This window comes from Anneissia japonica, unplaced genomic scaffold (genome assembly GCF_011630105.1).
Source record: "Anneissia japonica isolate Jap-2015-1 unplaced genomic scaffold, ASM1163010v1 scaffold2564_len425606_cov169, whole genome shotgun sequence".
In the NCBI taxonomy this organism is placed as follows: domain Eukaryota; kingdom Metazoa; phylum Echinodermata; class Crinoidea; order Comatulida; family Comatulidae; genus Anneissia; species Anneissia japonica.
In genome coordinates, this window is record NW_022702862.1 from 74,137 (window position 1) to 92,335 (window position 18,199).

The 18,199-nt window shown below is 35.0% G+C and overlaps 2 protein-coding genes across 2 annotated transcripts in view; one reads left to right on the forward strand and one right to left on the reverse strand.

The window, feature by feature from the left end:
* The window catches only part of LOC117104107 (protein eyes shut homolog), a 51,069-nt gene extending 47,350 nt beyond the window's left edge, over positions 1–3,719 (forward strand). Inside the window, exons 45-46 of the mRNA XM_033244769.1 lie at positions 1,100–1,200; positions 1,687–3,719. Of these exons, the coding sequence (XP_033100660.1) occupies positions 1,100–1,200; positions 1,687–1,844 (259 nt within the window). The 3' untranslated portion in view covers positions 1,845–3,719. The remainder of the gene's footprint in view (positions 1–1,099; positions 1,201–1,686) is intronic.
* A 928-nt stretch (positions 3,720–4,647) lies between these two features.
* LOC117104108 (14-3-3 protein beta/alpha-A-like) lies at positions 4,648–12,172 on the reverse strand. Its single transcript, XM_033244770.1, has 5 exons — positions 11,764–12,172; positions 8,581–8,713; positions 8,000–8,160; positions 6,597–6,692; positions 4,648–6,463 (listed from the first exon to the last, which is right to left on the reverse strand). The coding sequence occupies exons 1-5, from the start codon at positions 12,070–12,072 to the stop codon at positions 6,404–6,406; spliced, it is 759 nt and encodes a 252-aa protein (XP_033100661.1). The 5' UTR covers positions 12,073–12,172; the 3' UTR covers positions 4,648–6,403.
* Positions 12,173–18,199: the final 6,027 nt, after the last annotated feature.

The following is an 18,199-nucleotide window of genomic DNA, read 5'->3' on the forward strand; positions in this document are numbered from 1 at the left end:
ATGCCTAAATATGGTCATGATGACATCACATCATGACCATATATAGGCACGTTATGAATATATATGGGCACAAAACAGTTTTTACGGAGCGTTTTCCAAAAACCGAAAGGTCCACTGATAAATCTCAGATAAGTATTGAAATACACGATGGCGTGTATTTCAATACTTGGAGTATGTATTATACTTTCTAAACAGTTTTTTGTCAGAAAATTTGATAATTTGGACAGATCTTTCTAAAGACTGTGCATTGGCATGTGATAAACAAATGTGACTGTCACTTAAATTATTAAAAATGAATAATGACCAAATATGTTTAGCAGTCCTTATAAAATGGATCTTTCTGCACTGTCAATCACACTTAACTGACCAATCAGAATAAGTTACGATAAGGTAAACTTTATTGCTCCAAAAAAGGAAATTGGCAGTAAAAATGCTAAAACAATTATGAAATGCAGTAAACTAAACAAGTACACATGTTGTCCCACAAATGCATGTGTGTGCATATTTTTTAACACTGTTGTTTTGTGTCACCTTAGCAACAATGTCCAAGGGGCACGGCGTGGCTTAGAGGAAAGGTCACGTTGAAGGCTTCAATAATTCTTATTATTATTGCTATTATATTGTAATTATTGTTAAATTATTATTATTATTATTATTATCGTTGTTGTTATCGTTGTTGTTATATATTGATTGTACTGAAGTGCATAAGTAATGCATGATATAAATTGCAACATAAGTCATAATAAATAATTGTGAACTAATCGTCAATTAGAATTAGACCAAGATGAGAATTAATATCCACTAATCTGCTTCATTACTTCTTTCATGGAAAATCTTGCACTTGTACAAAATAAAGGTTAAATAATCAACTGAAAAGATGATAGGTAATCTACTTGATACTGTACTAAGCTCGAAACTAATATCCCCAAGGCTAGAAACCCATTAATTGATCAATATAGAGGAATTAAGCTCGAATGCCATGCTGCAGGTATTTTTAGCCTAAGTATCTGAGGACGTCAAGGGGTTCGTTACCGAGAATGATGCATAAGGTAAACACTGTTTCCAAAGACTGTCACTTCTGTTATTATCTTTGATTTAGAGTCGATACTCTCGTGGATTTGTTTGTTGACGGTAGTCTTGATGAGACTCTCAATCTTGCTGGCACGTTCACAGCTTTGGACGCCGACGGCTTTTTCGTAGGTGAGTTGGAAAAGATAATGAAACATCCAGTGAAAAAAAAATCCATTAATCATTCTCCATCATTTGTTAACATTGGTCTTGCCCAGTCCTTACCTGAAGATTGCTATATGGATGATACTGCATTATTATATTCTTTAAATCATTTTATGTTATTCAATGGTTATTGTTCTATTAATTTTATCTGTTTTATGTATTAGTACATCTTTTTTTATTAATTAATTTATCATAATAATGTGATAATCGTGATAATGATGTTGATTTTGATTAAAAGGGTAAGGATAAATGGTTGCTTACATGATAATAATGATAATGATGATATGCTGGTAACGAGCCTGGCAGTAATATAAGAAATGATGATTTATTCCAAAGCTCTAGAAAATGGAAATTTTTAAAATATTGAAGAATAAATTAACAATGATAATTAACCACTTTATTAACTGGTAGACTCAAAGTGTGATACTTAATCCAGTATGTCTTGCTTTACAGGTGGATTTAGTTCAGAAGATGATATTGCCATGGCAACAAACTTCTTATTTGGTACCAAATTTCAAGGATGTGTGGATAATATTCAGTTCAATTCAGAACAAATGGATGTGGGTGAAGCTGAGTATGGTTTGAATGTTGACCAGTGCCGCGACACCTAAAGACTTAATGAGTTTGCGGCAGGAAATTATCATAGGAGTGATGTTTTGCCCCACCACACAACCAAAATTTATTTGACAAAAATATGCAATATGGTCATGATGACCTCACATCATGACCATATGTAGGAATATCATGACTATATATAGGCATACAACAGTTTTTTAGTCAAAGAATGTGATATGCCCATATTTGGGTGTAATATGACATCATCATACCCATATATGGACACGTCACATAAAATTTGGTAGTACGAGCTGAGCTTTATAAGCCCTCCACTGCTTTCGTCAGAACATTATAAACAGCTCTCATGGTACTCGTTCTTAGCAGAGAAATGCACTATAAAAATAGACTAGCATTTAAAATGCTTTATGTTTAGTTACAAATTTGCAGTACAGTAGTAGTTATTTCTTCCCCCTTTGAAACATAAGATTTATTAACATAAACTACCGATACTGCTAATTTTTTTTTTTTTACTGCAGGTCTCCCTCTAATTAAAGACCACCTCCAATTAAAGACCACTTTACTGTGGTCCCAAATTAACAAATGTCTTACCTTTATTAAAGCTGCTAAAAACCCTGGTCCCAAAAGTGGTCTTTAATTGGAGAGAGGCCTGTACTAGTTTTTTAAGGAACTGTATATAATATTTTACAAAATACCCAGACAATAAATGGATGTTTTGGCTCGACGGAAAAAGTTTGTAACTGCACTGTACATGCATTCACTTTCTGCTTGAGGTATTGGCTTTCAAGTACATATTACTAATGATTAGGATTTAGGAATGTGTTAACATGTCTGATTTATGTCCTCCGCTAACATTCCATATTGACAGAATACCTTGATTAAAATGCGTGTATAACAAATGACCATTCCATTTGGACTGCAAGTGCTAAGGAAATATATTAAGAAGTTAAAAAAAGGCATGACAAACTTTAATAGCCACAGTAACAAAAATTTTGATTTTCATGTTTGTATTCTACTTTTTATAATTTTCAGCAGCCTTGTTTAAAACTGTACTGTATTAAATATTATACATGATGCAATCATCCACATTTTGTTGTGAATTATGACAGGCAATATATACAGTATACCGTAAATGTTTAAATAACAGCCGCACCAAAATTGTTTTTTTTTTTTTTTTTTGCTAAATGCCGCTCTCGATTAAGTGCTGCAGTGTTTAATTGAGAGTATATATTACCCTGTGTGTAATAAACACTTTGAGAAACAAGGTATTAAATACAATGTATGCGGTGTTGAAATGAATAAATAACACTATAAGACAAGCATTTCTTTATAAACGTTCATTTATGAGGATGTATGACCTACTTAACTATGGGAATAGGTCATATCGTTAACATGGTAACAGGCATAGAAAGCACCACACCAATACTTTCTTATAAGCGCTGCAGCGCTTATTCGAGCATTTACGCCACATTATGTGTTTCTTTGTTTGTCCTCACCTCCTTAAGTCAAATGGCGATATCAGAAATACTTAGGAGAAAAACAGTGGTGCAAATTTTTTTTAGATAAGTAAAGGTTATTATGATATGTATTGAAATTTAAAAATTTATTACCAAAACAAGGGGCGCATTCTCCCGTTCACCCTACCGGGTCCGCATATTTATTATTTTATCTGTTGATGTGTATAAAGGAGTGACAACTTTGCTGTATTTTGTAATTTTATGAAATGTTTGTGCTTTGAATGATCCATTTTATATTTGTCACTCTTTTTGGATGGGTGTTTATACAAATGTTTTATAATACAGTACTGTAATGTATTAAAATAAAAGTTTAAATATTATTTCATTAGCGGGTCTAATTGAAACATTCCATCCATTTGTAAACATGAAATAAATGTTTTGATATATGAAACAGAATTTTGTTGCCATTATTAATAAATGTAATGTGGTTCAGTTTGTATAGCGCTTTATACCGAAGTCTCAAAGCGCGTAAGGTGTGGACTAGCTCATACAACAACTTGCTGCTCCCCAAAGGGTCTCTTCATGTCTGAGCTATCTGGTACCTACCAGCTATCTCTCATCAACAGACTGTGCTGTATGAACCAAGGGTTTACCCCCTACTCGTCTCAAAAGTTGTAAAGTACAGTAAAACGTCCATTTTATGTACGCCTTGGTACCCAGATGGTGTTCGTAAATTGAAAAATGTTTCAAATACCTATAGGCCTAGCTATCCCCTGCCATTGAGCACCAGTCAGGCCTAGCACGAACCGACAGTGCAGCTGCATGGATACAACGCTAGAGCCTAGGTGAATTTACCTTCAATAAAAATCAAATTATTTTAATCGCTGGCATTTTTCCACTTAACACATATTCAAACATCTGGATGTTTTATAGACCTTTCTATCGCGTCCTTTCTAGTTGTTAGATCGTCGAATTGTGTTGTTTACATGTACTTCGCAATCCTATCTAGCATTTGTTTCGTCATCGTAAACATGTGCACTCAATCCGACGACACTTGCATTGGTAGTTCGTTTTTCTGGTTAGGTTTATTACATTAATATAGTGATTATTATACCAGAAATGGAAGAAAAGATTGAACGTTTTACTGTTAACTGTGTTCTTTAAGTGCACATGAGCCAAATTGTGTACACTGGGCCTACGGTTTATAGTCCTTATGCGAGAAGACTTGTTCAACCACCAGAACCATAGGCGAGCATGCCGTTTGAACCAGCGGTGATATTATGACTGTAGGTTGCAGAGCCCCTGCCTTAACTGCTCGGCCATTTGAATCGCCGTTACTTATTGTGAAACCAACACAGTTACAAAATATAGACAACAGAACAAGTGTGCTATGCCTTTTTTTAATTAGCATAATTAAATTACAACAGGAATCTTGATCCGCTATCAAGAACAGAAATAAAACTAAAGATGCGTCCTTAAGTGACATGGCAGAATCTAGTTGAATTGCCTTGTGCAAAACATCCATACAAAAAAAAACTGAAATTATTAACAAGATCTATGACTATTATTACAACTAGAATTTGTATTGTTAAATAGACAAGTAAATCGACCATCTACAAATGGTTATAACTGCCACTAGCCTTATACCATGTAAAAATGTATTTCATTTTGTTTTAAATCATTCGATTTCCTAACTTGCGAACCTAATCATAGTATATATAACTGCATGTTCTTTCTACCTCATTAAAATATCAACGTTTGTTTTCTTTCTCTTAACGATCAGCATATTATCAGAATCTAGAAGCTACCAATAAAATAAGTATATTGTTTATAATTGCCTATGAAATGTTTAGTAATTTTTAACACCTCATTCAGGAAAATAAAAACCCTTCTTCCAATTGCATTTAATGCACAATGAAGTAGTGTACTGTATTGAAGTTAGAATAAGGATATCGAAATGGAATTTCCTATATTAATCAATCTCCCATGTAAAGATCAGATGCAATATCTGATATCATTGCCAGTACCAGTATCCTATACAAGCACTTAAACACATTCAATAAACAGTGAAGACCATTCACAAGATATCTCCTAGCAGATATGCATACATTTTCAAAACTAAAAGCATAAAGATTTGCCCAGTGTTACACATTCTATTTAACTACCACTAAGTTCGCAAACGTAATGAAGTTTTGAACCATATGAAAAAAGAAAAGTTTCAAGAGTAAAATTTAACTTGCATAATTATCTCCCTTTTAACTTAAAATCTGTTTTTCAAAAAACCGCTTCCAAATTATTATAAAGTTTAATTTCAGTTGTTCTACTTAATCTTTAACATCAATAGACATATTACAACAAAGTGTTTGTACACATCACATCAAAACCTAACAGCTAAGTCAAAATTAAATGATGCTTAGAAAGATTCAAAAATTAAAATGCCATGCTTGGAAGAAGATGTCAGAGCGTACCATTTGTAAACAGCCAAACTGAAAAGTTGCAGTGTTATACAATTAATAATTCATAACTGTTAAGTAATTATTTTGGATAGGGTCAACAAATGACATTCCAATTACCTGGGTTACATCGTTAATTGAATAACAGCCAGTAGATATGTATGATTTTGTAATAAGTATAGATATGTAGCTATAAATATGTATGCGCAGACATCACGCGGGGGGAATACTCCGAGACACAAGGTGGTCTGTCTTAACTGAATGGCTGTCATTAACCACCACCACCATCAGAATCAAATTATCTTTCAATTATACTACAAATTTCAAGAGGATTCTGTAATGCTTTACTCTCATTCCTTCCAAATACGACTTGTCTCAAAAATCTTACTCCCGCATTAATCACTATCTTTAATATCGAAGCAATTTGTAGAAAAAAGACATGTAACAAGACGTTCAAAAGTCGCATATTTACTTACACGATCCCCAGTGAGAAAAAACACAACGGAGCAAATCAAATTTTGGCTCTGTGTCACCCAACCGGAGACAACACCAAAGCGAAAATTGTCGGAACAGGATGTACATCTAGCATTTGCGCCCTGCAGTTGCGATACTACATGTGCCCGTCCTTAACTGGGTCTCTCCTGTATACATACAGCTTGCCAAGAATGTGAATGTAGAGAAATTCTATTAATTACCAGCATCGCCATCATCTCCCTCGCCGCCTTCTAAATTGTCGCTTGTCCACAACTGTGAAAATTAAGACACGTACAATTCAGTGCATAGTACATCAATCAAGGTATAATTATTGTTGACAATACAACATGATAGTTGAAATTTGGAACAATGCAATTGTTAATTGCTATACAGTGATTTAACTTACTGTTAAGTTATCTCGCAACAGTTGCATGATAAGTGTACTATCCTTGAATCCATCTCCCTGGACCAAATCTAGTTCTGATATTGCCGTGTCAAAAGCCTTCAAAAAAAAGATAAACAAAAAACGATTAACCAGCCAGATAGGAGGCTAGCATCTAGCATAAACCCTTAAAGCCTAAACAGTGGCAATACTTTGGTCAACTTCATTACAGCTTTCAAATACCTTACTTTAGTTAAGGGCGCAAATTGTCTGCGATGTACAGTAAATGGGCCTAGGGCTTATTCTACCCTGGGTTTTTAATCATAAATATACAGTAGCAGTGGCGTATCTAGAAGTCTTAAAATGGGGGTGCTGATGGGAGGGGGGTGAAGGTGAAGTCTCAATGGAACTACCTGCAAGTGATTTTTGGAGTGCGTCCCCGCGCACCCCCTAGATACGCCACTGTTCGGTAGTAATTTCTTCAGGATGCATCAACATGCAAGCTGAGATATTCATTTGAAGCACAAAATGGTGTGTTTCAATGCATCACCAATCCCTATTTTAAACTTAAAATTGTTGCATTAATGGCAGCCATACGGTAACAGGTTAAACAATTGATATTAATCAGGTTCTTCATTAATTTTTTTAGTGGATTTTATATATTTTGTTGAATTTGGCAAAAATTCTGTGAAATGCCTTTCACCAGCCTTTTAAAGTTTAGGTAGGTAGGCCTGCTCAGCCTATAGACAATCACAAGCCAAGTCAATGTTACTTTCAAAGGTTTTGCAATAATACCACATAGCAATTTGTTATCAACATCATCAATGTTAGTGGAATTATTTTAATAATAAACAGGACCACTGCCAAGTCTGTGGTTTCAATGCAAGGTAACATTTGGCAGCTCTAGTGTAATCAAAGAAAAACAGTCCAAGAAGGGGTTTCATTCAATTTCACAATGGGGACTGAAGTTCCCAGTCAGGTTCACTATAGTGAAAATAATTCAACAATAACAAAATAACAAAAATCACAAATACATAGAGTGCTACTTTGTTATAGTACTATATAAAAACTAATCAATAATTATTATTTGTGCAACATCCACAATGAATATTATAAATAGGATGCATGAACCATAAAATCGATAATTTGTAAATGAGTAGCTTTAGACATTCTTTGACATGACTAACTCTCAAATATTCAATAAAAATCTTTATCAACCAATTCATAGTCTTTATGTATTTTCATTTTAGAGTATTCTAGTATATCTTTAGGTCAAACATTTTCTACTTCTCCTATGGCAGATTCAAGGGGCCTCAGCCAATCTGGGTTTTGAGAATTTGAAAAAAACAAAAATTTAACAAACTTTATATTAAAAGCAATTATTTGTAAATTTTATTTTGTAAGGACAAATGAAATCTTAAACTTACCTTTTTAGCTAGTTTACAAGCCTCTTCTGGGTCATTCAAAATTTCATAGTAGAAGACGGAAAAGTTTAGAGCGAGGCCAAGTCGAATAGGATGCGTTGAATCCATTTTACTGCTCGCTTCTGAAGCCGATACATATGCTATTTTTGATTGCTCTACAATGGCTGTACAACACAGAAATACACAGACATTTACTAAATAATTGAATAATTTGAATTTAAGAAAATACAAAGACATTTCCAATCATTGAGAGGGCCAGCTACAAAGGTGAGGAAATAACATTAACAGTTTGATGCTATCAATTTTATTCATTTGCAAATATCAGCTAGTCATTACAGCTATACAGTACCTGTACAACCATGCTCTGGAAGTTTTGCACATCCATGCCATTTGAAACACTGATCATTAACAATTATTGATAAACAAAAAACTCACTTATTCTTTAAAAAGGAAACTGTTCAGAATAACAAGTCAATGACAGCTAAAATTCTCCTTGTGTGAATGGCTACTTTTCATTAATAATTATAATGTGTGCAATTTCAAAACAATAAACTAAGAATGGAAAAAAAAAAAGATTATCTTACAAGATCTTTCATCCCCAGAAGCCACTTCAGCTAGGTAACGATAGTAATCTCCCTGCATCTTCAAATAAAACACTCTACTTTCAACTGCTTCATCAGAATTGACATTTGGTATTAAATCCTTGTCCAGCAATTCCTAGAATAGAAGAAAAACAAATTGCAAATTTATCATTTTCATGAAATGCATTTTATTTCAACCTATTTAAAAGTTTTGTATACAACATCCTTTTGTGCGTCTTTGAATGAATACACATTTGCTGCAGCATATAGCGCTCCCTGTCCAGATTATAAAATGTTATGTTGGTAAGACCATATATAGCTATGATGTGCCTGTATATGGTCATGATGTGATGTCATCATGACCATATTTAGGCATGTCACATGTTTTTTGTAAAACAAAATTTGATAGCCAGAATAGGGCATAGAATAAATTATTAGATTATCACTCCTTTTTTTTTTTTTTAAATTGATGAGTGAGTGCGGTTTTTTTTAAATTTTTTTAATCAGTACAATAAATTATTTCGCTTTTGTTTTCATCGATGAGGGAGGGACTGTTTATATTTGGCCTGTACCCGGGCCTGTAATAGTAAATATTGTATAAAAACTGGTTTAATATTATAGTTTTTTTAAAGAAAATGTATTTGAAGTCACAAACTTGCAATGTTATTTTTATGCTGTTGAAATAATTGATGCGGCAAAAAAAATTTTTTTTTTTATTCCCGCATCAATATTTCCCAAATTTTTGACGCAGGCGGGAAAGATAATCTAATAAATTTTTCTATTTGCCCTTATATGTAATCAATAGTTCGGCACTACAAATGAAGAGATTTTAATCAATTACATATCAAACCATCAAAATTGTTTATATATAAATTGTTTATACTTGTATTAGTATACATTATCATGGTACTGTACTTGTTAATATGAATTCATACATCAATTCAATTACATTATTATATTTATTAATGAGCCCAGAATTGTTCAATGTTATCACATAGTAGGAATTTACCTCCTCGTCCATGGCCATCTTAATCACACACTGCAATAGCACTAAGGCCATGTTTCTGCAGCACTTATTATGCCAATAAATTATCAGAAAGCAGTCATTCTGTTATTTTTCGCTGCGAAAACAGTGCACAAATTTTCCAATAAGTTATCGGATGACAATTAGATAATTTATCAGAAAAGGCTCCGAATACGAAAATAAATAACCTAGGACCGAGGTCAAATCATGGTCGTAACGATTTTTGTGGGAATGTTTCTAAGGGAACTAGTAGTTAGTAGAACCAGTATACTTATAAAAAAAATAGTGAGTAAATTTTTTGGGCTTAGGTTTTCCCTATCGTTTATTATCATTTACACTGTAAAATACACCAAACAACCAGCATGTATTTTCACCTTGTTCTCAATCTCTCCATACTGTAGCTACAATATGAAGCACCATTGACAGCACATTTCCCAGAGAGACCTAGGAATAGTATAGAATGATTTCTTGGCCTATTCATCTCGCGCAAAACGGGTCTGTCACCTGCTAGGTCAACAAAACGGATGTTTTGATGTGGAACACACAGCATTGTGGTTCATAATTTTGCATCATGGAGGATATTTGGAGGGAATTTAAGACCATTCATCGGAAAGTTTTTTATTATGCGTGGAAACACAGCATAAATGACCCAGCAATGACATCTTTCCTGTGGATTCTTATCACACAACAAAGTGCATATTCTGATTGGTTAATTCATGCTAATTAACAATCAGTAATATCAGTTGGGTAACGCATGTTCTAGGGTCTAGCGTCAATGAATGTCATGACAACTCATACATGAACATTAAACTGTACAATGACAAACAAGTTTCGCACATTAGGACGTTCCGCAACTTTACGAAAACGATAACGACTACGTCACATATACGTCAAGTTTTCGTTCTCATTAGGACATGTAAAATAAAACAATTGGTTAGCATCCTTATGTTATCAATTTTCATGGTAGGGAGGGAGGGTTTTTCTTCTTTTTTTTTTTTTTTCGAAAGGTGTGTCGAAAGGTAAGAACAGCAAAACAAAACAAAAATTGCATACAAGTTATGTAATTCATCTATAGCAAGCGGAAACTTTACCTATGAATAACAGTCATAATGCAATTATCTCTATATAAATACGCACAATTCAACTCCAACACAACAGGCAGTATGGATACCACGTGGCTACAGTATCGAACAACAGTAGAACATAGAACTGCAAGTGGTCTGGCTAGTGTGCAGACGAGTGGGAAAACAAACCTATATTAAATGGAGTTAGTAAGTGTTTTGTTCAAAAAAAAAAAAAAAAATTGGGTCAGTGGCCTTTTGGATGGTAGGGAGGGGATGCTAACCAATTACTTTATTTTACATGACCTTATCGCAAATTATAGAAATCCTGTTTCGCATACACTGAACAAATATGAATGATAAAAAAAAGTTTTCTCAAAAGTAAATGCCAATAAATACAGTATCTGTATAAAGTCATCGGAAGTTAATACTCTGCATATAATTATGTTATAGTGTGAATATATTATATAATTCTTTTGAGTATGCCGTCGTTTTCCTTTCCAAAGAGTGCACTGCATTTTTTTTACGTGCGCATGGGCCATAAAACCCAATTTAAAAAAATGATTAGTTTATCACCCTCGCCCGTATGCCTTCTATTGTATTGAAAAAAAAATTAATTTTTTAAATTTTTTTTAGTAATTATTGTATTATCCTAATCTGTCATTGCACTAATTCAACTCACAACAAAAACACCCTGTTTGTTGTGTTGGGTGTGTTGGATCTGAGCTGCAGGCCACCTGCCAAGCCAAGATTTTTAGTTCCTTCCTAGGCCTAGGCTCTAGGCTAGGCCTACTTTGACTTTGCCTTAGTTAGTTCTAAAGTCCACACTACCGCCTAGGCTAGCTTAAGCCTAGGCCTAGGTAGGAAGCTGGTTTAGACTCTGGACAATGATTGACACTGATAGGTGGTGTTATGTGTGTACGGTGCGGCTGTTTTTGCAGTATTTCTGCTGGATCGAGTCCAGCCAGCAAAGGCCTAGCCTAGGCCTATCCAAAAAGGCTAGGCCTAGGCTACCTACTAGGCTAGGCCTATTCATTAACATAATTATAAGTCATACAACAAGCAATATAATGACACATCTATCACTATCAGGTGGCTTACCAAAACTTCTCCGCAGATTTTTTTCAACTCATCTTCAACCTTCTCCTTGTATAATTTAGTCATCTGCTTCTTCCTTTCATTTTCCACAACATCCGCTTTCGTTTCAATACTCGAGATAACACGCCAAGATGATCGCCTTGCCCCAACAACATTTTTGTAAGCGACAGACAGCAAGTTTCGTTCATCATTGGTTAGGTTTACGCCAGTTTTCGCATTTTCTTTAACGACAGTTTTCATGGCAGCAGCCATATCATCATAACGCTCTGCCTGTTCCGCTACTTTTGCGAGCTCTACCTGAGCCTTCGACATTTTGGTAGTTTAGCTTATGTAGGGCGTTATTTCTCAGACAAACCCAATGCTTTTACGGTATTTCGGGCGAGGGTCGCTTAGAGGTTGTAAGATGGCGGCAACGGTGACCGCATCACATACATTCTATTAGCAATATTAAGGCGCTTTGTTACATTTACAATTTGAAGAATAACTTTGTGTTTAAAACAATCGTATTTTACATTTTTTTGCGGAGAAAAAGCTTACAAAAATGCTCGTTATATTAATTCATATATGTTAGATATGCATTTGGATTCAATGGAACTATATTTGGTCACTTTCGCAATCAAAAATAGTAGATAGCAAGAAGCCCTGGTATTACTGTGAGGGGTTTCCTATGCATGATATCATGGTGAATTGACGGCAGAGTGACGTCAACGTTACCAAGACCTCTCGATGTGTCATAATGAGCTCTAGAACTATGATGTCACCTTATTGGAATGTGGGATTGCCTCCTTTAACTTACTAGAGGGCGACAACACAATATTAATAGAAAAACTCACTGAATGAAAGAATTTTAAATGGTCCAGAAGAAAGTGCTGAGCAAAAAAAGATTGATTGATTGATTGATTGATTGATTGATTAATTGATTGATTGATTGATTGATTGATTGATTGATTGATTGATTGACTAAGCAACATCCCTTAATTAAAACAATCATGGTTCCGACAGTAACCTAGAAGAAGAGACGTCTTTGGCGGCGGCGTGCATTATACATCACTTCATAGGGGACCCCTATGGAAATGATTGTCTTTTTCGAAATTTTAGGGTTATCATCTTACAGTATTTGTTTCTGTTATGTATGAGGCGCCATCTGTTAACTTATAGTTATGTATTTCAAAGTAGGCTATATATTTTAAATCATACACGCACCCATTGGATTAAACTGACGTGTACAATCTATTTTTTATCTATCGAACTCGATAGAGTGCGAAGTGTGACATTTGGTTCGACTGCTCCATTATGAAAAAGTGTGAACAGTTGAATATTAAAAAGTGCAGAGGTTATTTTCAAGTGACAACAGAATTTCATTCAAACTGCAGGTTAAGTTACAAAGTGTGACAACTTTGTTACAAAAGTCGCGTACAAAGTGCGCCAATTAAAGTGCGATAAAAACACGAGCACATTTGGTGAGGAGGGGAATTAAATATGAGGAGTCAATCAGTTGCTTTTGAAATGTATAGAAAAAAACCACAATAGACCGCTGCACCGGAATTCTAAAATGCCTAATTCTTATAGAATCAAATTTAGGATAGACATAACTTTTGATTGCCAATATCGAACAACGTTGGTCTGATATCGTCTTGCGTCACTGTTTAGTTTTATGAATAAAAACTGCAGGTAGCCTAAAAATTGAAATTAGGCCTATGGCTATACTAATAGACCTACAAAAGATGTGTCAGATGCGATCGTGGCCAAAATAAGTGCGCGCACACAACTCCTCAATGTTTCAGAAAACGCCGTTGGTGATAACTACAGTTTCACTCCCTCCCTGGACTTCGACCCGATATTTTCCTTTGGCATGAGGGTAACCATGGCCCTGGATTAAATTCTAATCCGCCTAGTCAGGAGCAGCAGTTTCCGATGACTCTGCTCTGACGGTCACTGATGACCCGAATGGTCGGCCACGGTCCCGCGGCAGAGTCTAGGTGGGCGTCGGCGCCCAGACTGGAGGCGGTCCCAGAGGCTGGAACCCTGAAGTCTAACACTAAATTAGTAATTTGAAAGGCTTGTGGAATCCCACGAGTCTGAAATTACATATAGACCAAAAGATTTTTTTCACGAGGCTGTTGTCGTTTTCCCCACCCCAATTGGGGTTACCCAGGTGTCAATAGTACATTGTTGGCTTCATTTATAGGTGAGATCTTATAGTATTTTTTATGGCTGCCATAAGGAAATCCAAAATTGAACGGCAGTGACGTAACAGGCGGGGGACGGGGGGGGGCGACGGTTTTTACCGGGCTGAGTAATAAGAGAAAAGAAAGAGGGGAGAGGGAGGGGAAGAGAAAGAAGAGGAAGAGAAAAGGAAAGGAAAAAGGAAAAGAAAAAGAGGAGAGAAAAATAAAGGCAAGAATAAAAAGGAAGATATCATAATGACCAGACTCACAACACCCTGCAACCTCTTCTCCACTTAACTCCTTTGATCTAAGCTTCCAGATGGCGTAGGCTAACCACCGGGGAACAAGGGGAAATTATCTATCTTTGGAAAATCTTTCCCACCCCTTTATAAATGCCCTTTTCATCCCCTGAAAGTGCCTAAAAATCTCAAATTTCTTGTCAGAGTAGGCCAATTTCCTCTAAAAATTGCACATTTTAGGGATTTTGGATCAATTCCGACGAAATTAGAATTAAAAACACCGGGAGACAAGGAGAAAATATCCATATTTGGAAAATCTTTCCCCGCCCCTTGATAAATGCCCTTTTCATCCTCTGAAAGTGCCTAAAATCTTCAAATTTGTTGTTACGGTAAATAAATAAAACCATGATGAAAATGCTTATATTTAGTTTCAAACACACGTGTGTGGCCTATACTATAAATAAGATAAGCCCTATCGTATTGTTTTCTATAGAGGGAGGGGGCGGGGTGGGTATGATAAATTACTAACCGGGAAAATTATTACCTTTGCCCCCCCCCCCGACCCAAGACCCCTGTTACGCGCCTTCTTATAAGTGGGGCCCCCCACTTTGAAAAACGTTCCGCCGGCCCTGAAATATAATGCCGTTTGTATCTTCGGTTTTCAGCAATCGTCATGACGTTATGTTGTTTGGTCATGATGTTATGTGGTTTGGTCTAATAACTGAACAAATCTAATTGAAGCAAAGAGTATAAAACTGCAAAAGGTCCGACTGCCGGGGATTCGGCAGTACTTCCACGAAGGGGTGTGGCCTTTAAAAGATTCGATCAACGCATACGAGTTTCTAAATTATGTGGCAGTACATTTAGCATTGCCAGCATACCTTGCTACATACAAAATCAGAGCAGTCGGACCTCTTGCAGTTTTATACTCTTTGATTGAAGCAATTCTCAACCACTGATCTACTATTGTAGCTGGATTGCTCATCGGCCAATCCTGGTACAGAAAAAAGTGAGGCCTCCGATGCCATGTTGGAGGGCCTATGTGACGTACCAGTTTAGAAATGTTTCTTTTTGCATTTGTTGTAAATTATAGTTAAAAATAACGATTCTTGCAATACTTTTCAATAATAAATTTAAATTAGGATTTTTTTCAAACTATTTAACCACTAGACGCGACTGTTTATGCAGTTTTCAAAAGCGCGAGCGAAGTTGCGTTGTTATAGTGACGTCGATCCCTAACAACGCAAATAACTTTGCTTGCACTTTCTTAAACTGCATAAAAAGTCACATCAAGTACATAGATGATAATAATCATTACGTTAAATTCAAATTTTGCATGAATTATTTTTAACAATAATTTAAACAATTGGCAAAAGAAACTTGTCTAAAATTATACGTCACTTAGGCCCCCCCAACATGGCGTCGGTGGCCTAATTAAAACCACTAAAACCAGCCAATGAGCAATCCAGCTATTATAGAGAGATCAGTGTTCTCAACATATAAAACAGTGGTGGCGCCAGCTGGGGGAAGGGGGATTTTCCTCCTCCGTCGAACAGGCCTGGACTCCTGTCGTCCGATGCACGGGACTAGGTCGTCAGATCACAGATAAAGGAAACAATAATTTACCTATCCAAATAACGTTATTTTGACTGCTAATCCCTAAAATTCCGGGTCTAAAGGCACATTTTGGACCATACTAAGCCATAACTCCCTACGTGAACCCTACAAGGAAATTTTTATTCCTGACCGCGTCGACCGGCTTCGTCGGCCCATTTGCTAGGACCCCTCCTTGGACATGTCTGACCTCTTATCGACAAATTTCTGGCGCGCCACCGCTGTATATGTTCTATTCCAGTTTTTTTCTAACCTGGTTGGAATGTCTTTATGGATCAGGAAATAACACATTTTGACGGTCATGTACTGCAAAATATGCAATGACGATAAAATAGAAACAGTCGACCACTTTATATTCGAATGTAATGGACTTCAAACAATCAGAGATAACCGATTTGAAGAATTAAAAAATGAATTGATTTACTGGGATCTCCAACAGATTTGGGATGACTTTGAAAAAGGCTCTATGGAATATAAACATCATTTGTTTTTAGACAGTTTAACAGAGATTAATATTGATTATTTAGACAAAATTTTTGATCATTACTGTAAAAAATACCTCATTACCGCTTGGACAATTAGAAAAAATATGTATACAAAACAATGAAGTAACCATGTACCCCCCTCTATAATGGATCAAACAACATGTTTCCTTTGAAACACATGTATGTTCCTCCTTTATTTACCTTATTTTTTTTTTCTCAACTAATTATTAATTTGTAGTTTGTAATGTTAACAAAATTAAAACCAGTAAAACTGATGGTAAATGCCGAAATGGTATCCCAAAATACCCTTTGATTTCATATTTCATGGTTACTCCTTGTACAATACATCTCACTTTGTGTTTGCTTGTAATTGATCTTTTAAATTAATATTACAGTATGATATTACTATTTTTATTATTATATTATTATCATTATTTTTATTATTATATTCATTTTCATTATTATTGATTTCATTATTTTTGTTGTTGCTATTGATTTTTATTATTATTTTTGTTGTTCTAGTTAGTCTTTAATCTAGTTAGCTATGTATTTCTCTTCTCACCGATCGTTTTTTATTATTTTTGTTATTTTTCTCAACTTGTAATTTGTATGTTTTATGGACGCACCACATTTTTGTGTGTGCCACTGTTTAAAAAGTGAGAGCCAAATAAAACTGAAACTGAAAACTACTGTATATCCATAGCTCTCCACATTTACAGTGAAATTAAAGGGCGTTTATTTAAGTATACATATCATTTTACACAAAACAAAATAAACGCCTCCCTCGAATAGACGCCTCTCAGAAACACTTCTCAACAATTAAACGTACCCCGGTGAGTTTATTCGAATAAATACGGTACTGTACTGTTTTTATATAGTCACTTATCAGCAAACAATTGCCACACATCCAGAAAACAATGGGAAGTAAACCGACGCAAGAAAGGCAAAATAAGGAATCGTTAAAGATTACCGGGGTATTAAATTATAAATAAATAAATAAATAAATAAATTATTCGGAACATGCATATTTCTATTTGCTCTAATAGAACATTTTACTAAAAAATGACCGGAAATGCTGTTTCTGACCTTTGACATGTTTTAAGGTCATACTCATATGCACACCCACTGGTGGTAGAGAGTTAATTGTGGTGTCAATTTGTTCGGATCATTCATGTTTCTATTTGGTCTAAAATAAATGAGCTAAAAAAATGACCGGAAATGCCATTTCTGACCTTCGAGTCGTTATTATCTCTGCAACGACTGGTGGTAGAGAGTTAAGTTTGGTGCCAATTTGTTTGGAACCTCCATGAATAGAATTTTTTTTCTAAAAATGACGGAAATGATGTTTCTAACCTTTGACATTTTTCAATGTCATAGCCTTAGTCCTTATATATCTGCACCACTGGTGGCCGGTAGAGAATTAATTGTGGTTTAATTGAACATTCATTTTTCTATTTGGTCTAATGGAACAATTTGCTAAAAAAAAAATGGCCGGAAATGCTGTTTCTGACCTTTGACATGCCGACATATTAAAGGCATATAATATATGTACAACCCGAGACACCTGAAGCTAATTTGTACAGAGATAAGCATATTATGCTTATCTCTGGCATACTTGCTGTAAAGACTTAATACTGACCTGAAATTATTCATTTACACATGTTTCTGTTTAATTTATTAAACTGTTTGTTAAAAAAGTAATATATGTTTATATAATATATTACTGCATATATCTCTACCAAGAGATCCAGACTTTTTTCCCATAGCGTCGTTGCTTTTCAGTATTTTGCCTTTTAATACATATACATATACATATATATATATATATATATATATATATATATATATATGTATACATACATACATATACCTGTCTCTTATACACATCTAGATGTGTATAAGAGACAGATATTACTCCGCTGGTTCAGTAACG